The sequence below is a fragment of the Lucilia cuprina genome, chromosome X, assembly GCF_022045245.1.
Source record: "Lucilia cuprina isolate Lc7/37 chromosome X, ASM2204524v1, whole genome shotgun sequence".
Taxonomy (NCBI): domain Eukaryota; kingdom Metazoa; phylum Arthropoda; class Insecta; order Diptera; family Calliphoridae; genus Lucilia; species Lucilia cuprina.
Window position 1 is genome coordinate 6,742,949 of NC_060949.1, and position 18,157 is coordinate 6,761,105.

The 18,157-nt window shown below is 31.5% G+C and overlaps 2 protein-coding genes and 2 pseudogenes across 2 annotated transcripts; 2 read left to right on the forward strand and 2 right to left on the reverse strand.

Moving 5' to 3' along the window:
• The first annotated feature begins 3,464 nt into the window (after nucleotides 1-3,464).
• Nucleotides 3,465-4,576, forward strand: LOC111689745 (annotated as a pseudogene).
• Nucleotides 4,577-4,693: 117 nt separating this feature from the next.
• On the reverse strand, nucleotides 4,694-5,823 carry LOC111689746 (annotated as a pseudogene).
• A 7,914-nt stretch (nucleotides 5,824-13,737) lies between these two features.
• Nucleotides 13,738-14,192, forward strand: LOC124418652 (putative nuclease HARBI1). The gene is made up of 3 exons (XM_046945508.1): nucleotides 13,738-13,867; nucleotides 13,933-14,059; nucleotides 14,107-14,192. Exons 1-3 carry the CDS (start codon nucleotides 13,738-13,740, stop codon nucleotides 14,138-14,140), a joined length of 291 nt encoding a protein of 96 aa, XP_046801464.1. The 3' UTR covers nucleotides 14,141-14,192.
• Nucleotides 14,193-14,452: 260 nt separating this feature from the next.
• LOC124421404 lies at nucleotides 14,453-15,285 on the reverse strand. Its single transcript, XM_046956523.1, has 2 exons — nucleotides 15,236-15,285; nucleotides 14,453-15,165 (listed from the first exon to the last, which is right to left on the reverse strand). Exons 1-2 carry the CDS (start codon nucleotides 15,243-15,245, stop codon nucleotides 14,675-14,677), a joined length of 501 nt encoding a protein of 166 aa, XP_046812479.1. The 5' UTR covers nucleotides 15,246-15,285; the 3' UTR covers nucleotides 14,453-14,674.
• Nucleotides 15,286-18,157: the final 2,872 nt, after the last annotated feature.

The window sequence follows — 18,157 nt, forward strand, 5'->3', positions numbered from 1 at the left end:
ATCATATAGTCGGCAATGTCCGACTATACATTCATACTTGTTATAATCTATATTATTAATTTAATTTCGATTAGGGAAGCAAAGCTCCCTTTGTGTACGCTAGTCTGTATTAATAGGTCCATTGTCAGCTGCTGTTGTATATTTAACAGGTTGTGGGGCAACATATTCTTCAAACGGGCTTCTGACCCTGGTCGAAGCACTTTCGAGTTCTGGTTTCTCTGGCAACTAGGAGTAACAGTATTGTCGTGTCCATATTTGGAGCAAAATAAACTTCTTCTTTCTAAAGAACATTCCATAAAAACATGACCACCTTCTTTTAGCTTCTGAAACAAATGTATGTTCGTTTACCTTTCTTCTGACATATCGCGTTTGAAATTAGATTTGGTTATTAAACAAGTTCCCTTTTCGTCTAGCTTCTGTCCTGAAATTTTTTTGAATTTTCTATAATATTGAACTTAGAAACATGAAATTAAGTATGTAGAGCCAGGATTAGGCTAGAACACATAAAAGGGGACTTTTTGGTACTTTTTCATACTACAAAAGGTACTTTTTGAATTTTCTATAATATTGAACCTAGAAACATGAAATTTAGCATGTAGGACCTTGACTAGGTAAGAACCTATAAAAAGGGACTTTTTTGTACTTTTTCGTCCTACAAAAGGTTCCGGATTAGCCCAGAACACACAAAAGGGGTCTTTTGGTGCTTTTTCGTTCTGTAGTGAACGATTCTAGATGATCGTAAATAAATTCATATGCTACTAATTTGCTCATTATTGTTTATTTAATGACGGCCAAATACTGTCGAATTTACATTTATTGGAAATTATTTTATTTGTATGGTATTTAGTAACTTCATTGATTCGATAGAATCATCAATTTCGATTTGAACACCTTAACACCTTTACTTGTTTGAACACGAGTTTTGGAACTTCCTTTTTTCTTTTCAATCCCAAAGACTTTCTACGTACTAAGAAAAACTCAAATACCTAATTCAAAGTAAATGAAGTAAACATTTTTCTAATGATTAAGGTTAATTTAATTAACATAAATTAATGAATCATTATATCAACGAAGTTCTAAATATTATAATATTTCCGAAATCCAGAATGAATATAGTTCATAGGGTCGGAAAATAATATTATAGAAATTATAAACGAAATGACAAACTTATATATACCCTTCTCATAAAACTGAAGGGTATAATTAACGGGCACATTAGCAAGAGCTGTGTTTTAGAGATTTTGTAACAATATTGATAATAGAAAATAAATTCATTCAAAAATATATGGACTAGTCTATAGACAAGTGTATTTACTAATCTATGCATTAGACTATTCACAAATCTATTAACTAATCTATTATGGACTAGTTTGCCGACTATTCTATTGACATATCTATTGACAAATCATAGTCTATGTGTACTAATCTATTAACTAGTCTATTGATAACAGATTTCTCTATTTGATAATCTAATTAATGGTCCTTTTATTAGTCTATGGGCTGGTCTAGAAAGTTGGCTATTAAATCGTATAGTTACTAGTCCATTGATTACGTTACAACCTTATAACTTAGTCATTAAACTAATCTGATGAATAGTCATTGAAATAGACTAAATACAAGTAAATCGAGAGGTCTAGTCTATTGTTAAATTTATTGACTAAATATTGACTTTTATATCGACAATTGTTCTGACTTTTCTATTGATATGTCTGCAGACTTGTCTATGCATTAGTTCATAGACTAGATTATTAATTAGTCAATAGTGTTTTCTGACTTGTCTATGTTGTTGGTGTTGTTTTTGCAGCTTAAACTACACAATTTTTAATCCAGGGGTTCTATATTTAGGTCCAAATCAAAAAATCGGGCTACTTAATAGGGTTAGTCCATAAATCCAATGGGCTAAGTGAAGTAGGGTGGGGTGGACAGTTGAATATGTGGAGGGTATCATGGGGACCCTGTCTACAGGCTGGGTATATATTGGGAACGGCATAGTCTATGCGGGACCAGTAATCGTTGAGCCTGTTGCTCCATTCCGATCGCAGTTGTGCCAAAGCAACTCTTGTTTTTTGCGGCAAGTTCTTATCTATTTCTGCTATGGGCGGTGGGCGATCTCCAAGAACGATATTCATGCGGTAACCGGAAACCGAGGTATTGATCGCGTCTCTATGAATGTAGTTCAAAGCTACTTTATAGGAGTTGAGATCTATGGGATCTTGAACATAAATTCGTATGCTCTCTTCGTATACTCGAAGGTCCTTCTGACATGCCTCGAGGGAGCATCAAACTGTGTGATGTTAAAGTTGGGATGACATCCCAGGAGGAACTGTTTAGTCATCATGACATTATGTTCCTTGACTGGGAGGACCTTCGTTTTCTCTTGTAGGTGTTGCTCTGGGACTATTTGCAGGCAGACTGTCGAGAGTTTTAACGTGAGCACCTGCCGTATCGGCCTTATCCCACAGTGGTCTTTTTCATCCACAGAGTAGACTTGAGAACGGTCTACCATCGCCCCTTTGTCTTCAATGAAGACTCAGGTGGCAATTTTTGCACATTGACTATGACCGGTCCATGCGCAAGAACTTTGCTGGAGTGCTCGAGCTATCTAATCTCTTGCCAAAGTAGTCACGTTGAAAGACAACCACACTACTATGGCTCTGTTGATTCGGCAACAGCACCTAGAGACGTAACCGGTGGACCGAAGCACGATCCATCAATAAGCCGTAGACATCGTTCTTACTCACAGTGACACGCTGTTGTAAGTCTGATATGAACAGAGTATACTCTGAACATATCTGCACTCTTTATTAGAATTTTTGAATCTCCAAGGTTTGATAATTTCATTAAAAGAAAAAAATGTAGGAAACTTCTGAGTTTACTACTATTTATATGTTCGTGCACATTACAGTTCTTCAAAAGGTACTTTTTGAAATTTCTATAATATTGAACCTAGAAGCATGAAATTTTGCATGTTGGCCCTTGACTAGGTAAGAACTTGCAAAAAGAGACTTTTTGGTACTTTTTCTTTCTACAAAAGGTACTTTTTGAATTTTCTACAATTGTGGCCTTCGGTAGGTTAGTGGTTAGTGTTCTAGTCTGGTAGACCGGAGATGGTGGGTTCGATTCCTACCCGTGGCACTGGTTAAGGAGCGCACAACAGGCCCGATAGAGGCCTAGGTATATTTCTTCGGATTTGATGTGTATACATCCTCCTTTCAAACTAACTACAATTTTGTAATAAAATTCGAAATGACTGTTTTTTAACACATCATGGTGAAGGTATATAAGATTCGGCACAGCCGAATATAGAACTCTTACTTGTTTTTCAATTGTTTTATTCTTTTGGTTTACTGCATTTGGTAAGTATTTTAATAATTTGGTAAGTATTTTATTAATTTGGTAAGTATTTTATTAATATTTGTTATATTAATATTTTTATTAATGTTAGTTTTGTATTTCAAGAAAAAATGGATGTAGACGAAATTTTAATAAAAGAGGTACGCAGCTGGATAATTTTATATGACCTAGGCCAGGTACACTACAAAAATTTGAAGAAGAAGGAGTATGCTTGGAAGGAAGTTGCTGCAAATGTAAAGATGAATGGTAAGATATGTATATGTGGTCATTATTATTATAAATTGTAATATGTATGTACTTTTACAGAAGCAGAATGCAGGAAAAGATGGAATTGGCTTCGTGACTCTTACAAAAGATGTAAAAGAATGCAGCAGATTGCTTTCGGCAGTAGTGCTGAAACACCAAAAAAGAGGTGGAAATATTTTGAGGCCATGTCATGTTTAGATGGCGTCACAAGTTCCAGAAAGTAAGAAATATCTGATAATTTGACAGAAATATAAAACTTATATTGTCTTGTCCTTTTTAGCACTGTTGTAAACACAAACAATGGGGATGAAGAATATCCAGATATAATTGACGTTGATTCGGCAGATAGCTACTTGTCACCCGCTTATCAGTGTTCAACAAGCTCATGTGAAAAAAAGTATTTATGACTTATTTTATTTATTTATTTTTTTTGTAATAATAGAAATTATTTTAAAATTTGTGTTTTTAGAAAAAACAGCGAAAAGTTTCAAGACTTTTTGGATTTGGCCTTTCCGAAACCTGTGGAGCATTTGCCAAACAGAAGGTAGAACAAGATTCCACTGCTCTTCATTTCGCAAGTTTGGCAAGAAAAATAAAAGAAGCATATATGCCACAAAACGCTGTTAATAGAATTGAGGCAAAGGTAGAACAAGATTCCACTGCTCTTCATTTCGCAAGTTCGGCAAGAAAAATAAAAGAAGCGTATATGCCACAAAATGCTGTTAATAGGATTGAGGCGAAGGTATCTGCTTTAGTTTTTGAGGAGATGGATACATTTTTTAATAATTTGTTATAATTAAGTATTTATAAGTATAATTTTTAATCTTTGTGCCATATTCATAATCAATTTTTAAATTTATTACAGGTTTATTAAAAAAATTTGGTATGGAAATTCTGTATTTCGTTATCGATTAATCAGAAATGTTTTACTTGCAATTTGTTACAAATCGACAATACGCCCCTCAGGATATTTTAATGCAAAGCAATATTTTAATGTAAAACAATGTATTATTATTTTTATTTAGTATTATTCTAGAACAATATTTTATTTATTTTTTTATCTAAATATAAGTGCTTTTTCTTTTGATATTGAATTTTAAATAAACATGTGTATATTACACATTATTTTGAATGAAATCTTTTAAAATATCTCTTAATTGAAATGCCGTTGTGGATGAGCGGTTAGCTGACCTAGGTTGGTATGATGGCAGAGAATACACATGTTCCCTCCACTGACCTTCAATGTCACGATTGTCAATTGAGTGATCAACAAGCTCAGTTGTGAAGTAGTTTCTGTAATTTTTTAGCATTAAAAAGTTATGAAGCACCAGCGTGGCCAAGATAACTTTGTCTGCATTTTTTGGGGACATATGTATCGTTATATGCAGTACCCTCCATCTGTTAGCCAAAATGGCAAAAGCATTTTCTATGTGCACTCGAGCCTTAGACAACTTTGTATTAATTAAATTTGTCCTTATCTTGCGGTAAGCTATGTCCCGGAAATGGTCGCATTAAATTATCTTTTAATGGAAATGCGTTATCGCCGACAAAATAGTAGGGAAAATTTATAGAAGTTCCTGGTAAGTTGGCATCGCAAGGAACTTATAAAGTGTTACTTAATAATTTCTTTCCAAAGTCACTTCTGGTAAGTACACCACCATCACTCTGGCTACCTAAAGCTCCGACATCAACATATGTGAAGACGTAGTTAGCATCACAAGCTGCCAATAACACGATGCTAAACGTTTTTTTATAGTTTTAATACAACGAAACGCTATTCTTTGGGCAAACTATCCGAATATGTTTCCTCTCAATAGCTCCTAAGCAATTTGGCATTCCTGTTTTTACATAAAACTTGTCCGATACTGCTTTCAATTCGCACATGTTAGCAGGTGACAAATAAATGCTGTGTAGCTTATCCCAAATTGCATCACATATTTCATATACAATTCTGCGAACTGTTGAAATACCCATTTTGTACGACCAAGCAAGTATTTAGATATTACATCCTTGAGCTAAAAACCTGAAATTATACGTTTCATTAGTAAAAATCAAAACAATTCTTCAATTTGCTTACGTTGTTGTTACCGCCAAGGGCGTCTCGACATCTATAGGTTTTTTATTTGAAAAACGTTCCAGTTTTTCTTTTAATAGTATCACCAATAAATTCAAACTGGTCGCTGTCGTCCGTGTTGCCTTAAAGAAATGTTGTTCGTCATTGTTTTTTAATTATTGAACACACGTCTTGTTTAGTAATAGTTGTTATAAAATTTACTAAATTTTCCTCAGACATTTTTAAAAACAGAAATACGAAAAAAAATATTTTAATATTTATCAAAATGTCAAACTTTTTGATCAGCTGATTACTTTGTAGTTGTAGTCAGTGTACACTTAATAAGGTAGCCTCGTCCGCACAGCTGATCATCAGCTTTTACAATCTTATCTGTCAAAATTCCTGTTTGTTTACATAGAAAAAAAAATCGCAAAAGGTGTAAAAATTTTAAAAAGTGAAGAAAATTATGGTTTTAAAGGAGTTTTCTAGGTCAATCGTGATTAAATGTCTTTGTTATCCTTCTCTCTTGATAAAAAAGGAAAATCTTTAGCTCCGGCATACGTTCCAAATCAGTTTCAACTATTTTTAACACGTCCAATCACTTTTCACAAAAAACACGTTTAATTCGGAAAATTGGTCTTCCCAATAGATATAGTTATGATTTTCAGACATTCCACGTTTAATTTATATAATATATTAATATTAATAGTTAAAAATTTAAATAATTGCTAAAAACTCATATTTTTATTGTGTTTATTTGTTGCTTTTTCATTCTACACACACAGCTTTTTTTGACAGATGGGATTATTCTACAATAACAAATCGCCTGTTGTTTTTGTATTGTTGTATTTGTTGTAGCGACGAGGCTACCTTATTAAGTGTACACTGGTTGTAGTCTTTAAAATAATTCAGTAGCTACCACACGACTACAACTACAGCACAGCAGCATTTGTGTTCGTGTAGTCTGCTGTCTTCAATGTGTTCAATGTGTAAGGTTATTAATGTTTTATATTTTCCCTGCCAACAATTTATATCCAAATTGTAACCATAACGTTACAGCTTAATGTTTAAAAAAATCTAATTTGATATAATCTGAGTGAATGAAAAGTGACCTCGGAAGAAACTATTCCGCCTGTTTAATACTTACTTGATGTGCCCATTTCGTTTCAGTTTCAAGTCACTTTTTTATAACATAAAATTTCGTAAATGTAGTTAATTTCCAGTTTTGCCATAACAATAGAGAAGCTGGAAAGTGTTATGATTTTATACTCTTTTATGTAATAAAAGCGACTTTATAATAATTTTTTTATTTCTCCTTTATTATACTATTTTGCACTCACTAATGCTTATTTTATATTAAACTATGTTTTAGATAAATTAAATTTTAAATTAACACAATTTATTACAAAATCTAAATTTCACAATATATCACACAACTGATCACAATGAAATAGATATATTTACTGAAATGTGCAAACACTTTTCCTTCTGAATTTTGAGAGCAAGAATGATTCTGCATTAAACTATCTTCTTAGTGTATTAAAAAGTGTTAGTTTTTGAAATTTTTATTTTATCTATTTTTATTCTATTCATTTAATTTTGCTTTTGGTATATTAAAACGCACTAAAATTTAACAAAATTATGATCAAAATTAGAAAGTACTGTATTTTGTTTTTGTAAATTTATTAACTTAGCACTGAGAAACATAAAATTGAGCCTTTATAGTGACTATTCAGTTCATGTATCCAAAATTAAACTCAAATTTGCTGGCAGGGTTAATGTTAATAAAGTTAATTGAGAACACTTATTGTCTATGTTGACTAATTATTATTCTTAATGATGTAACTTTTCTGGAGCAAAAAGACTATCTGTAGGTCTCTTTTGTCTTCAATGACGTCAAAATTCTTGGGATGTGTCTTCAGTTGTTCTCGAAGATGATAAAGAAGTTGATCATGATGCTACTCGAGATGATCTTTTTTTTTAATTTTGTGACCATTTAAATTTGTATCATAATTATTTCCTTCAATTTTATGATCATTAATTACACTTTAAAATAATAATGCAATGATAATTTCTTAAAGTTAAAAGTGTCACCAAATATGTTTTTACAGATTTTTTGGCTGATGATATTATTGATTTTAATGAAATAAGTTTTTTTATTACAAATGAAATTGAATAAAACTTTATCGATAGTACTTTTCTTTTAGGTTATGTCATAACTTATTTAAACTATTATTTTCACAATTAAATGTTTTTAGATTTTCATTTTATTTTTTTAATTTTGAAATTTTATTTAAACTGTTTATATATGTATTAGACTGTTTATATTAAAACTGCCTGTTTTCTTTAGATCTTTTCAAAATCACGATCAAAGAAAGATAAATTTTTAGTCAGAAGTAATAAATATAGTGCACTTCACTCAGCCAAATTCAGTAAATATAATCTCTAGGTTACTAGAGGACAGCAAAAAGACGACTGTCTACGAATTACGATCATCCAGGTGGTTAACTATTAGTGGAAATTACTGTCTTTTTCGTATGACTCTTTGTCGAACTGTTGGGATACAAAACAAAAAACACAGAAAAACTAAAACAAAAATAAAACAAGTAAGAGTGCTATATTCGGCTGTGCCGAATCTTATATACCCTTCACCATAGCGTATTTTAAACATAATTGATCTTACAGTCTTGTTAATAAAAACATTAAAAAAATTTGAGTCGATTTAAGCCGAATGTTTCGGCGGCGGCTCAAGCAACTAAATATAGTTCGGCGGCGGCTAAGCTCCGACTAGAAGCCGGTCGACTTCGACCTCTGATTCATTGCTGGTAAACATTGACGAGACGTAGATTTTGTTTTTGTTTATCGTAAAAAAAATGTTTTCAAAAGCACTTGGGAAAAATTTGTGTTAGTTTTAAATTTAAAACTTACATTATTCGCATAAAAATTATTGTACAATAACTCACAATCTACTCTCATATAATTGAAAACGTTTTAAATACTTTTTTCTATTCATTAAAAAATATATTTGCAATACATTTTTATTTTAACAAAAAATGCAAATCATATTTTTTTGCTGTGTATTTTTTGTATGTTTGGATTCCAAACAAAACAAAGATTTACATACATGTAAATCTTTTTCTATATTCAGTGTTGTTGTTGCTTTTATAACAATTTTTTGATGAAATTTTCAGAGGTTGTCTCGGATTTTTGTTCATATCTCCGTTATTTACCGACCGATTTTGCTGATAAATAGCGATCTTCTCGAAAGCATGTCTAATAGAATTATTGAAGATTCGGATTTCACCGATATCTGGGGTCCTCTAAAAACTGATTTCAACAGACAGACAGACAGACAGACGGACATGGCTTAATCGACTCCGCTATCTATAAGGATCCAGAATATATACTCTTTATAGGGTCGGAAAATTATATTATAGAAATTACAAACGGAATGACAAACTTATATATACCCTTCTCACGAAGGTGAAGGGTATAATAAACAACGTAATAAAACCAACCTGCATCCAAATATACGAACAGAATTCACAAAAACAAAATACACAACTCAATGAAGCCAACATTCAAAACGAAATACACAGATGAAAAACCAACTACATCTACACACATGTGTAATATTTGTCGGGGTAATTATAGGAATTAATTGACTTTGGAAATTCCTACTTTCTTTGTTACATTGATCGGTTCATAAAAGAGGGATCCTGATCCATTTTGTTGGGTATTTCGGACTACCAAATATGTCTCTAGGTGCTGTTGTCAAGTCAACAGAGCCATCTCAGTAGTGTGGTTGCGCAGGCTTAAAGAGGTTAAGGAATGCACTGGAATGGATCATTAGATGATGGAGAATGCATTTTGAATAACGCAATGTTTCATAACATCATAATGGTGGTCACTTCCGCATTGCCGGAAGATTGATTTCACCTGATGTTAGGACTTGTCACCCCCTTCTATTGACTTTAGACAAGTGATTGCTTTTTCCTTGTCGGTTTACGCGGATTAATTCCAGATGCGGCCTGTCATTCCGCAACGGTGCTGCTATGGCAAGAGATTAGATAGCTCGACTACTTCAACAAAGTGCCTGTACATGGACCGGACATCCATGTACAAAAATTGCTACCTGAGTTCTTCATTGAGGAATTCAGAGGCGCATGGTAGACCGTATCTAGTCTACCCAGTGGATGAAAAAGACCACCGTGAGATAAGACCGTCAAGGCAGGTGCTCACGTTAATCTTTCGACATTCAAACACACAGACGGACAGACAGACAGACGGGCATAGCTTAATCAACTCCGCTACCTATAAGAATCCAGAATATATATACTTTATGGGGTCGGAAAATTATATTATAGAAATTACAAACGGAATGACAAACTTATATATACCCTTCTCACGAAGGTGAAGGGTATAAAAATCAAATGAAATTTTTATGAATAAAAAAACTGGTTTAAAACAAATCGATAAGTGTGCTACACTGATGTTGTAAGATTACATGTACTTGTACCTTTTGTAGAACGAAAAGTACCAAAAATCCCCTTTGATGTGTTTTCGTCTAATCCGGTCTATGCATACTTAATTTAATGTTTCTTAGTTCGTTATTGTAGAAAACTTAAAAAAGTACCTTTTGAAAGCCGATAAAAAGTACCAAACATTTCCCTTTTTTTGACTCTCATCTAATTCTGACCCTACATATTTAATTTCATGTTCCTAGGTTTAATATTATCGAATATTCAAAAAGTACCCTTTGAAAAACGAAAAAGTACCAAAAAGTTCCCTTTTATGAGTTCTCACCTAATTTAGACTCTATATACAGTGGACGTCCAATAGTACGTACGCTCTTTATTACGAATGTCCAATAATACGAATGGCAAAATTGTTGCATTGTCTACTCTATAGTACGAATAAAGACACAACTTTTTTGCTCGATAGTATGAATAATATGTTTTTCGAATGTCGTAAGAAAATTCAGTGTTGTCAATTGTTTATTTCAGCAAATAAATAAAAAATTCAATCGATTTTGGCATAAAAAACGATAAAGTGGTAACACAGATATTACAAACAAACGGCTGTTTACCAAAACAAAACAAAAATATCATTAAAAACTGTTTATTTATTAGTTTAAAATGTGTAATAATGAAAATAATATAATTTTAAATAAAAAGAAATTAATTTGATTTATTTTGCTCGTTTAATTAGTTTAATATTATTTGTTTTTTTTTTACTTTTGGCATTGTTTGTTTTGATTGTTTTTTTATTGTGAACATAAACTTATGACTTGCTACAAAAATCTGTTCACAATCGCTGTTACTACACTTTAGTAGATACAATATACAACTTGATTGTGAATTGAACAAATATTTTATGTGTATTATTTGAATTTAAACATACAAAATGTGTTATTCAATAATACGAATATTTCGGTACTACGAAAGGGCCTGACACTATATAATTCGTACTACTGGACGTCCACTGTACTTAATTTCATATTTCTAGGTTCAATAGCATCGAAAATTCAAAAAGTACCTTTTGAAAAACGAAGAAGTACCAAAAAGTTCCCTTTTACGGCTTCTAACTTAAGCCAGGCTCCACATACTTAATTTCATGTTTCTAGCCAATAACAACACACTAGTGCTGCTTTCGCACTGCTAATCTTACTATGCTGCTCTCGCTCTGCCTTGTTTTTATAAACAAGAGTACAATAACAAAATTTACCGTATGATTATGTATTTTGTTTTTTGCAATTTCTGTCTGAGCATAAAAAAAATCTAAATTTTTGATTAAATTTTCAGAGGTTGTCTCGCGTTCTTCTCGAAAGCATGTCTAAAAGAATTATTGAAGATTCGGTCCTCACCGATATCTGGGGTCCTCAACAAACACACAGGCGGGAAGACAGACAGGCAGACATAGCTTAATCAACTCCGCTATCTATAAGGATCCAGAATATATATATACTTTATGGGGTCGGAAATTACAACGGAATGACAAATTTATATATACCCTTCTCACGAAGCCAATATTCCATTGGCTTTAATGGAAGATTATTTATGTATGCTACACAAGTGTTGAAAAAACAAATTGAGTATGATGCGGCTATTCTAATGGAATATTGACACTGTAACAAATTTAATTAATTATAAATAAGATTTAAACCACATAATTTATTATGGGATGAACATATACCAGGGATTGCCAAAGCTAAAACTGTTAGTGTATTGGTGAGAGAGAACTGCACTGAAAGGAATATGTAAACTAAATTAAATTGTACGGGTGAATTTTCCTATATAGATATAGATACAATTTATAGTCTTTTTAAATAATTGTAGATATTGAAATAAAAATTGGGATGGATCTACTTCTTGGCATTCTGAAGAAAAATCTAACAATCACATCTGAAGTAAATGCGCAGTATCTAACATTTTTAAAATAAATGATTCAACGGTTGATCTGTGCGAAAAATAACGGTATTCAGTGAGAGTGGAATAGATTCCTTAAAGTTTAAATTCAGCTTTTGAAAACTCTTATTTAAAAATTTTTTATGAATACTACATCAGAAAATGGTCGACCATGCCCAATAATGACTTAACTTATTAAGCTTGACAATTCCATATTTATTTATTTATTTTTTCATATAATGGTTCTTGATAATTTTCCATTTCGGATAGCCACCCTTTTATTTTTTCTTTTTACTAAGTAATTCTGCTCATTTCCTATCATTAAATTTGTCCAAATAACTATGAAATGTTTCATAATGCTATAAAGGCATTTTTTATCATAAAATACTTTTCAATTGTCATCATGTTTTTGTTTTTTTTTTAACAAAACATTTAAAAAAGCCGCACACTTCTTAGCAGTTCGACGGGACAGTCAAGAACTGATCACTTAACTTACCACTGATCACTTAACTTACCACTACAAAGAGACAGTAAAGAACGATTAACTCAGCTCTCGCTTACAAAGGGGACACTAAAGTGACGACTGTCTTCATTATTGAAAAATAACTTCTATGAATATAATCTCTAGGTTACTTGAGGAATATAATCTCTAGGTTACTTGAGGATTACAAAGGGTACATTCGTGACGAATGACCCAAAACATACGAATTACGATCATCCAGGGGGGTTATTGTGTATTTCGATTCCAAACGAAAATACTTTCGAAATAAAATTCCGATTCGAAAACTAATTCGTATTGTGTAATACGTTCGGAAGATATACAGAGTTGTATTTACATTTTCAAGGGAAATTTCAAGTGCTGCCAAGTTTAGATATGTAAAAAAATACAGCACTTTGAAAATTCGTCCATTTTCTTGCAAATGTCAAAATATTTTTGGAAAATAAAGAACGTTAAAAAAAATTATAATTTATATAAATAATAGATTGTGTGTTATTATGGGAAAGCGATGAGGAAGACGTTATTTTGGAAAGAATTGAAAGAAAATATATAAGAGATAATTCAAATATTATGGATATTAATGAAAATGCGTAAGTATTTATTTGAGAATTGTAAATATTAAAATTTAATTAAATGTATTATTGCTTTCAGATTCGTGAAAAATTTCCGACTTAATAAAGTGTCATTTATATACGTTTTCAATTCGATTAAAGATGATTTAAAAGCTGCACAAAGATCTACATCTATTCCTTCAATGTTGAAGGAATAGATAGATGGCAGCCACATTAAAGTTTTTGGCACAAGGTGGTTATCAGCACCAGATAGGCCAAGATCGTTTCTTAGGTATTTCGCAATCATCCATTTCAGCTTGTATAGGTGAAGTTTGCGAAGCTATCCAAACAAATCTTTGTACCAAGCATATTGTTTTCGAAATGTGTGAAGAGAAAAAGATGGAAGCCAAAAGATTTTTTAATACTAAATGTTCCATACCAGGTGTAATTGGAGCCGTTGATGGAACTCATATTCAAATTATAAGGCCAAATAATAATGAACATTTGTATTTCAACAGGAAACTAAAACATAGTATTAATGCTATGGCCGTAAGTGTGGACATGCATATACATAGATACAAATAAAAATAATTGAATACTACTAATTTATAGATAAGTGATCATGAAATGTACATAAGGGCTATTAATGGGCGTTATGGAGGTGCTTGTCATGATTCACATGTTTGGAATTTATCAGAGGAGAGGAAATATTTAAAAGAAATGTTCCAAACTGGTGATACTGGAACAAGAATATTAGGTAAGACTCGTGACGATTATTTTATCTTCACAGAAGAAAAATTAAATAATTGATTATCATTGCAGGTGACTCTGGATATCCATTGGAACCATGGATTTTGACTCCATACAGAAATGCTGCTGAAAATTCCGCGGAATCCTATTTTAATGACCAACATTCGAAAGGAAGGTCGATTATTGAAAGAACGTTTGGATTATTAAAAGCAAGATTTCGTTGCCTACTAGCAGCAAGAGAACTACATTATTCCCCAGAAAAGGCGGTCCAAATTCTTAATGTCTGTTGTGCACTACATAACATTTGTTTACTGTACAAAGTTGAAACCCCTATTTTGCAAAATGAGGATATAAGTAGTATAAATTTAAACATTAACAACAATATCGAAAGTAATATAGAAAGTAATTTTTCTAATATTGCGAAAAATATTAGAAATGAAATAAAAATAATATGACAAGAAGTTAATAAAACGTTTAAACTAAATTTCAATAAACTATTTATTAAAAACATAAAACAATTCAGTAACTAAATTTACATAAAACTAAAAAAATAAAAACATAATAAATTTTTAAATTTCAAAAAGGTTTATAATACTTCAGTTGTTTTCAAAATTTAAAAATTGATTACGAATACCAATATGGTCTTAAGATAAAATTTTTCACAATGTTTTTCTTGCTTCCAGTTCGAAATTTTTTTGTTTAAGTTCAAGTTGTGCAATTTTCCTTTTTCTTTTTTCTATTTCATTTTTCTTCATAAATTCAAATTTTTCTTTCTCTAATCTGTATTTACGCTTCCTGTACTCACAGCTACGTTTTAATTTTTATTTAAAGTTAAAAGATTTTTATTTATTTCCTTTAATTCATTGTTGGAACCTTTTTGGTTTTCGTCAATTTTTGTTAATAGCTCCAATGAATTTTCTTGATATTTTATTTGGTTTTCTACTTGTTTTGTTAAGAGATTGTCCTTGTTGGAAACATTTCTATTACGCCGAGAACGTGGAGTGACTGTATTCTGACCGTTTGATATGTCAGCTAAAGTTTCAGCTAGGTCATTTGCTGTGGTATCCATATCAATATCATCTACTTGAGTAGGAACTTCCGTAGCACTTGCGCTTGATGTCCTTTTTTTCTTAGCTCCATATCGATAAGTTACACTCATACCATCGACACTTTCGTTAATAGCAAGCAAATCAGCGACTTGCTGCTCTAATTGTGTTAGGGAGCAGGAATTACTTATCCCTCCACCTGTTCCAGAAAGGCTACTTTTGTTTCTGCGGGACTTCACCTTAATGTGTTGTTTGTAGTCTGCCCATACATAGAAATATGAATACAATAAATACATTTTTGTTTTATAACAATAAAATTTTGAACTTACTTTTTTCCATTTTTCGACCTCATGTGTTGGTGGTCCGGCAGCATTAAGATTAGACCAATTTGTTCGGAAACATTTGCCATTAATTAATTTTAACAAAATCTGCCCGTTTGATTACAAATGGGCTGTTTTCAAAGCTTATTATACCCTACACCACTATAGTGGGGAGGGTATTATGCGTTCAGAATCACTTTCTGAGTCGATTTAGCTATGTCCGTCTGTCCGTCCGTCCGTCTGTCTGTCTGTGTGTCCATGTAGACCTTGTGCGCACGCTACAGGTCGCAATTTTCAAGATAATTTGATGAAATTTGGCACATACTCTTTTTTTGGTTCAAGGACGATCGCTATTGAAAATGGTTGAAATCGGTCCATTATTTTTCCTAGCCCCCATACAACCGTACCCCCCGAATCGGGCCTTTAGGCTCATAAGTACGTTAAATGTTTTATAATGTCAACGAAAATCAGCAAAAATTAGTTTTATAGAACAATAATTGACAATACAAATTTTTATTGTGATCGGGCCTCATTTGACCCTAGCCCCCATACAGACTCCCCTTCAGAAAATGACTTGATGGTCAAAATTAACTTCTAATTACTTATAAAACGATTAAAATCTACATAAATGACTTTGTAGTAGACGTAAATTCATCTACCAAAATTTATAAGGATAGACCCATATTTACCCCTTCTCCCCTATGATCCCTCTTGTACAAAATCTCTCTTTTTTGTCAACAATAAGTAAAAATATTCCACGATAAAACAAATTAAATGCTTTATATAAAAAAGATCAAAATTTTAACATACTGACTGGTGTAGGGTATCATATGGTCGGCAATGTCCGACTATTGAAATTTTGACTAATTTGTAGACAAATTTAAGAAATTTTTTCGAGAAATTATACTGAAATCAGCATTTTCAATCACTGGCAGGGAACTAAGGACACTTTCAAATTGGTTGTTTTAATTGTTTCACATTTTAAGAACTTTTCAGTTTAAATTTGGTCACACTTTGTTTTGAATTGTAGTACCCCTGGTGTAAAGAGGTAAAAGGTTTCGGGGTATTTTATTAACTACAAAAAACATACATTAACCATACAAAATTTCAAGCGATTTTCTTGCTATTTTTAAAAATACAAATTATGAAAAATTCTGGACAAAATCATGAAAAATTTGGGCTCATTACAAGATTTCAAAATTCTTTAAAAAGAACAAAATTACTGTCCTAGGAAAGTATGAAGAGTCCTTCAATTTTGACAAAAAATTGAAAACAAAACAACTTTTAATTTGTATTTTAGTATTACAAAGTTTTATGAACAAAAGTACCCATTTTTTCCGTTTTTCGTCGTTTTTTACCCCTTTTAGTCCAATTTTCGGAAAGTTATATAGCCTATTGACGCTTTCGGAAATTCCAAATTTGAAGAAAATTACCCCCCTTACCCCTTATTCACAAGCAAAATTTTGATTTTATAAATGGTTTATAAAATAGATTTTATATGAAAAATTTGTTTTATAAACCTTTTATAAAAAAAATTGTTTGTGAATAAGAAGGTTAAAATTTTAAAAAATTAATAAACTAAAAATTTACAGATAAAAGGAACAAATTTTGTTGTGTAATCTTAAAATGATATGAAGTTTTTTAACTTGTGTTAATTTAGATTTTATAAATATCAATTTGTATTATTGCTACATTTTTGGATGCAATTACGTCTTATTATGACAGCGACTAAACCGAAATGTATGAAATTTGAACCAAACACTTCAAGACTGTCTGGAAAAGCATTAATAGGTATTTTAAAACATAAGTCACAAAGGGGAAAAACTAGTACACACTTTTTCTCTACGTCAATGAATATTATTTATTCTAAGGCCCACACGAGCACACAAGTAATATGATCTGTCAAAATTTTATGTAGAAGGATACGGATGCGATCGTCTAAACACGATATATAATGAAACCTTACTACATTGAGTAAAATACTGATGGAAAACTTGACATTCGTATGGCTCTCTTCGTCGTATTAGATCAGGGTATTTTTATGTAAATTTAAAAATGTGAAAAAGCTGGAAACTACTTTGTTATTGTTTTACACCAATCGTATAAACACAAATCATTCGACTTTTAATATCTTTTTTGAAATGCGGATAGAATTTCATATAACTTTTTCATTAGACTTTACGTACGTAAAGTGTGATCGTGTAAAAGCTCCTTAAGGAAATATATTTCGGTTTTAGCTTTCTCAATTTTTAGTGAAGTACCTTTTTAAATGCTTTGAAGAGTATAAATCATGCTTTAAAGGAGAAAATTATTAAAAATCCGAAATTTTAAGTATTAATATTTTTTATTGCTTTGTTGCTAATTTTAGAAGAAATTTTTTACCACTCAAGCCGAAATAATTTTGAAAAGGGAGAAAATGTGTGGTTTTGGTAAATTTTGTGACTGTTGTTCTGAATTATATAATTCAAATGTAGATTTTAATATCGACATATTAATTTCAGGGGCAAAAAGCAAAGACAATATTAATAGATCTATAGATTCAATATAATAAATCATTTAAAATACCGGGCAACACCGGGTACAAATAGCTAGTATTAAATAAATTTAGCGTCGAATATTGTAGGAGTAGATAAAAACACCAAATTCAGTTCAATTGTAATGATCTCAATGTATTATTTACTCTGCATCCGCCCAGCAGTTTGACAAAGAGTCACTGCATACGAAAAAGACACAAATTTCCACTAATAGTTACCCACCTGGGGGGTTATTGTGTATTTCGATTCGAATAGGAAAAATTACGAATTTGAAAAAACTGCATTATGCAATACGATTTTCGGAAATTTATTTACGAATTTTCGTAAATATTTTTTTATTTTGGGATTTTTTTCTTCTTTCGAAAAATCAAAAAATTCCTTTCGTAAATGCAACCAT

Coding starts and splice junctions, on each gene's coding strand:
- LOC124418652 (XM_046945508.1), top strand. CDS start 13,738: ATGTACATAAGGGCTATTAATGGGCGTTATGGAGGTGCTTGTCATGAT. Junction 13,868..13,932: donor TACTGGAACAAGAATATTAG/GTAAGACTCGTG, acceptor TTATCATTGCAG/GTGACTCTGGATATCCATTG. Junction 14,060..14,106: donor ATTATTGAAAGAACGTTTGG/ATTATTAAAAGC, acceptor CAAGAGAACTAC/ATTATTCCCCAGAAAAGGCG.